This window comes from Sus scrofa, chromosome 1 (assembly GCF_000003025.6).
Source record: "Sus scrofa isolate TJ Tabasco breed Duroc chromosome 1, Sscrofa11.1, whole genome shotgun sequence".
In the NCBI taxonomy this organism is placed as follows: domain Eukaryota; kingdom Metazoa; phylum Chordata; class Mammalia; order Artiodactyla; family Suidae; genus Sus; species Sus scrofa.
In genome coordinates, this window is record NC_010443.5 from 174,729,928 (window position 1) to 174,735,971 (window position 6,044).

Consider the following 6,044-nt stretch of genomic DNA (forward strand, 5'->3'; position numbering starts at 1 on the left):
CTCATACAACTTAACATCAAAAAACAACTCAATTTAAAAAATGGGCAGAAGAACCCGAAAGATATATTTTGAAAGAAGACATCAGATGACCAAGAGGCACATGAAAAGATACTCAACATCAGGTATTCTCTTGTGTCACAGCAGGGTAAGTATCCAGCGTTGCCACAGCTATGGCACAGGTCACAACTGTGACATGGGCTCAAGCCCTGACCCAGGAACTTTCACATGCTGTAGATGCAGCAAAACAAAAAGATGCTCAACATCACTAATCATTAGGGAAATGCAAATCAAAATCACAATGAGATCACATCACACCTGTCAGAATGGCTATCATGAAAAAGAACATAAATAACAAATGTTGAAAAGAATACAGAGAAAAGGGAACCCTCTTAACACTGCTGGTGGGAATGTAAATTGGTATAGCCACTGTGGAAAACAGTATGGAAGTTTCTCAAAAACTACAAATAGAACTATGATCCAGCAATTCTAATCCTGGGTATATATCTGAAAAAACAAAAACCCTAATTTGAAAAGGTATATGCACCCCAATATTCATAGCAGGATTATTTACAATTGCCAAGATATGGAAGCAACCTAAGTGTCCACCAAAGCTGAATGTAAAAAGAAGATATGGTATATAATCAAGGGAATACTACTCTTCCATAAAAAATGAAAACTTGCCATTTACAGCAACATGGATGGACCTGGAGGATATTATGCTAAATGAAATAAGTCAGAGAAAGACAAAGGTGTATGACATTACTTGTATGTAGAATGTAAAAAATAAAAATAATGAATATAGCAAAAAAGACTCAGAGATATAGAAAATATACTATTGGTTACCAGTGGGGATAGGGAAAAGGGGAGGGGTAAGATAAGGCTAGGGGATTAAGAAGTACAAACTACTACGTATAAAATAAATAAGAGGCCTTCCTATAATGGCTAAGTTGGTTAAGAACCCAACAGAGTGTCAATCCCTGGTCTCACTCAGTGGGTTAAGGATCCAGTGTTGCTGCAAGCTGCAGCATAGGCTGCAGGTGTGGCTCTGATCCAGTGTTGCCATGGCTATAGCATAGGCCTGCAGCTGTGGGTCCAATTCAACATCTAGCCCAGGAACTTCCATATGCTACAGGTGCATCCATAAGAAAGAAATAAGGATAAAAAAGAAATAAGATACAAGAATATATTGTAAAACACAGGGAAATTATTTTATACTAATTATAAATTGAACATAACCTTTTAAAATTATGACTCAATCTATTGTACACCTGAAACATTTAATATTGTGTATCAACTCTATCTCGATTAAAAATAATAGAAACCAAAAGAAAAGAACAAATGAACAAACATAAAACAGAAAGAGTCATAGAGTCATAGATACAGAGAACAAAGAGAAGGGAAGGTATGGGGGGATGGACAAGAGAAAAAGGTGAGGGAGATTAAGAAGCACAAAATTCCCAGTTACAAAATAAATGAGTCATGAACATGAAATGTACAGTGTGGGAAATATGGTCAGTAATTATATAATATCTTTGTATAATGACAGATACTAACTAGACTTATTGTAATGGTCATTTTGTAATGTATAGAATTATCTAATTACTATATTTTAATGCAAGAACTAACATTGTCTTATAAGTCAATTATATTTCAAAGCCACCCAAACAAACAAACTGTTAGAAAGAGAGATCAGATTTCAGGTTACCAGAGGCAGAAGGTAGGGGAAGGGGGTATTGGGGAAGATGATCAAAAGTACAAATTTCCAGTTATAAAATAAATAAGTACAACACATATTTAACACTGCTGTATATTATTTATGAAAGTAAAGAAAGTAAATCTTAAGAGTTCTTATCACGAGGAAAATTTTTCTTTTTTAAAATTTTATAACTATATGAGGTGATTGATGTTCACTAAAATGATTGTGGTAATCATTTCATGATGTGTGTGTCAGATCATCATGCTGTCCACTTTAGACTTATACAGTGCTGTATGTCTATTATCTCTCAATAAATTTAGAAGAAAAGGAAACTAAATAGGAATATGCCCTCAAGACCGTCTCAGTATATTTTTCTTTATTATTACACAATTTTTAAAATATTTCATCCCACAGTTAATTAAGTTTTTACCAAGTAAATAAGTGTCCCTCTACAGGCAGTGAAGTGTAAAATATACTAGAAGATAGGAATGAAAACAGGAAAGAAATGCTTGTCTCAGAAGGAATCAAATGGAAAGAGAATAAAAGATACAATAAATTATAATAAGGAGAAAGAAAACACTCCATAATTTTAGATGTGTGACTAAAATTCAAGGAATTTAAAGTAGATGAGAGAACTGCAAAAAAGAGTGTCCTTTCCATGACATGTTACATGTAGAGAAAGTGCAGGTGGAGAGAATATTTACCTTCAACAGGGTTTAGTGTTAAAAAAATTATTTCAATTATAAATGTACTTCATTTCAAAATATATATATCTTATATTTGAATAAAAATAGCACAGTTATTTTAAATTACTACTTTTTATTGCTAATTTTCCAAACTCCAGTCCATGTCTTAGGATTTCCTTTCATTTCCCTGTTCACAAATATACCTCCAAATACCTACCCTTCTCTAAAGTATGTACTTCAGAAACCCCTGGCTTCCAATTGCTAGATTAGGTAATACCTGAATACAGCTAAGAAGAAGGCCCTTATTCCAGTTCTATATGGATGACACCCTCTATTTTAAAAGAAATATCTTCATTCTTGGTATCAGATGAATCTTCAGGAACAGCATTTGGTTCTAAATGCTCTTCAGATTTGGGCTCATCTTCCAAAGCCAGTGATTCTAATGTTACCACTGGTACACCTGCTGCCTTGGGAGACTGATATTCAGTTGGCACATTCTCTACCAGAGCCTCATCTTCAGGGATTTGTTCAGATAGTGGAAGCTGACCTTCAGGATAGGTGTCTTCTATAGAGATTTGCGTAATAAAGGACTCCTCATCTAGTAAAGACTGTCCATCAACAGGGATCATTTCCTTCGGAGGAGGCTGAAGTTCAGCTGGACCTTCCTTGTCATAGATATCCTCAGGGGGTAGAGAATGAACTTCATATGGGGCCTCTTCTTCAAGGGCCTCCTCAGCTGGTGGAGGCTGAACTTCAGAGGAGGCCTCTTCTGCAAGAGCCTCCTCAGCTGGTCGAGGATGAACTTCAGCAGGGGCCTCCTCAGTTGGTGGAGACTGGACTTCTTCTGGGGCCTCTTCAGCTGATTCAGGCTGAACTTCTATGGAGGACTCTTCTGCAGGGGCCTCCTCAGCTGGTGAGGGCTGAACTTCTGTGGAGAACTCTTCTTTAAGGGCCTCCCCAGCTGTTAGAGGCTGAACTTCGATGGAGGCCTCTTCTGCAGGGGCCTCCTCCTCAATTAGTAGAGCCTGAACTTCAGAGGATGCCTCTTCTGCAAGGGCCTCCTCAGCTGGTTGAGGATGAACTTCAGCAGAGGTTTCCTCAGTTGGTGGAGGCTGGGCTTCTTCTGGGGCTTCTTCAGCTGGTTCAGGCTGAACTTCTATGGAGGACTCTTCTGCAGGGGCCTCCTCAGCTGGTGAGGGCTGAACTTCTGTGGAGAACTCTTCTTTAAGGGCCTCCCCAGCTGTTAGAGGCTGAACTTCGATGGAGGCCTCTTCTGCAGGGGCCTCCTCCTCAATTAGTAGAGCCTGAACTTCAGAGGATGCCTCTTCTGCAAGGGCCTCTTCAGCTGGTTGAGGATGAACTTCAGCAGAGGTTTCCTCAGTTGGTGGAGGCTGGGCTTCTTCTGGGGCTTCTTCAGCTGGTGCAGGCTGAACTTCTATGGAGAACTCCTCTTCAATGGCCTCCCCAGCTGGTGGAGGCTGAACTTTGACAGAGGATTCTTCTTCAGGGGCCTCCCCAGCTGGTGGAGGCTGCACTTCAGTGGAGACCTCTTCTGCAAGGGCCTCCTCAGCTGATGGAAGCTGAACTTCTTCTTTGGACTCTTCTACAGGGGCCTCCTCATCTGGTAAAGGCTGAACTTCTGTGGAAGTCTCTTCTGCAAGAGTAGGCTTTACTTTATCAGGGGCCTCATCTCCATGTGCCTCTTCATCTGGGGAAGGTTGTATTTCAATAGGAGCCTCCTCAGTTAGTGGAGGCTGAACTTCAGAAAGGACTTCTGCAGGAGTCTTCTCAGCTAGTGGAAGTTGCATCTCAGCAGAGATCTCTTCTGATGCAGGAGGTTTTACTTCAACTGGAACATCTTGCTCATCTTCTAAATGCAGTGGAGCATCTTTTTTGGTCTGTTGAGTATCAGTTCTGCTGCCACTTTTCTGTCTAATTTCTTCGTTACTATTCACTGCAGGTTGAGATTCAGGATGTTCACTAACAAATATCTTCCCTGAGGATTTGTGTTTCTGCGTACCTTCCTTTGACTCTGGCCAGCCAATAACCACTTTTTCTGATTCAGTAATATGTGTCTGCTGTTCGTTGTCTGCTTTCTCTTTTTGAAAAATGTCCATCATTGTCCAGTCTCCAGTACAACTGGTCTGCTGAGATCTGTCTGTTTTGAGATGAAGTGAGTGTCTCCTTGGTGGAATTTCTACTTCCTGAACACTCTCCAGAAATTCAGGGGCTGCTTCATCAATAGCAGCTAGCTTTTCTTCAGGTGCCACTGTTCGACAAGATGATTTGATTTCATTTTTTTCTGCAATAGTGTCTGTCTGCAGAGATTTATCAGTCATATTCTGCACATGCTTTCTCTGTGTCCAAGTTTGCTGAAGTTGAGCAGATAAACTACCAGATTCATAGTTGATTTTTCTTCCGGGAATACTACCAATACTAAGGGTAGCTTTGGGGGCAGATGACTGTGATATAGGCAAGTGTGTCTTTTTCTCTGTCACTTCAGTCTGTTGGGACTTATCTATCATTGGTTGGCTGGGCTGTCTTCTCTTTCGAATTTCTTGCCTCCCTGCTGAGACAGGCTGATTAGATTCATCACTTTCCTTCATTTCTAAGACTAATAGACTTCAAATTTTTTAATCTTCAAGTAATTAATCATCAAGAATGACAAACATACCAGATGGTTAAGCCTTTACCTTCCTCATTAAGTGTTCTTCTGTTGAGCTACCTCAGAAAAAGGTAATTCATAAATCATTACATTCTGTACTATACTCTTGTTGGATCCCACCTTATTTAGTAAGAATCTTTCCTTTTTGGTCTCTGGTATGACTAAATCTAACTTCTAGAAGTTTCCCTAAAGGTCTATGACATCACAGCCAGTTCTCCCTACAAAATTCCATCAGTGGAAAATACCCAGAACTTTTTAATATGGTAAACACTCATGGAGACTGGCTGCAAGTGAGATCTACTGTTTGAAATATAAAGTTTAGAAAAGTGTTTGTTTAGCAGAGGAATAAAATGTAAACTCCAGTAATGCTGCTTTCTTACATTTGGAGAACTTTTAATTCTGTTCATTTCATCCTACTATCAAAGACAGTTACAATGCAAAATTCTGAATGCTACAGCCTATTTTCAATTGTTGGAGGAAACAACTGGTAACATGTGTGGTGATGTTCTATCAATATATGTTTATATAATTTGAGGGAAAGTTACTATTTTGAAAAACTTGAGTTCTGAGGTCCACACCCATTGGAGGTCCACCCTTTCTTATGTCCTTATGCTCAGTAACTACAAGAGTCTACTAAAGCATGTATGCCTTTTCAAATAACTTAAGCTATTTTAATTTTCAACTATTTCAGAAAATAGTTCCACCCAAAGTTTGCCAAATAAAAGGATATTGAGTCTAAAGCTATGTTAAGTAAAATAAATGCATTTTTGATACAGTCACTATATACTCTGTTGAACAACCACACAGGAATGAATTCCCAAAAGAAGATTAAAACTTTAAATTAAAGCTTTGAAGGAGAGGAATCTGAGATAAGCAGGCTGAAAATGGCATTACAACAGATTTAAAATATAAATAAAACTTTTATATACATCACACAAAAATTGTACTAGAAAGATGGAGATTGGTCAAAAGATGAGCAAAAATCACATTTTTTTTA

At 38.7% G+C, this 6,044-nt stretch overlaps 1 protein-coding gene across 1 annotated transcript; it reads right to left on the reverse strand.

Moving 5' to 3' along the window:
- On the reverse strand, window positions 2,685–4,907 carry FSCB (fibrous sheath CABYR binding protein). Its single transcript, XM_001924913.4, has one exon. The coding sequence runs from the start codon at window positions 4,905–4,907 to the stop codon at window positions 2,685–2,687; it is 2,223 nt and encodes a 740-aa protein (XP_001924948.2).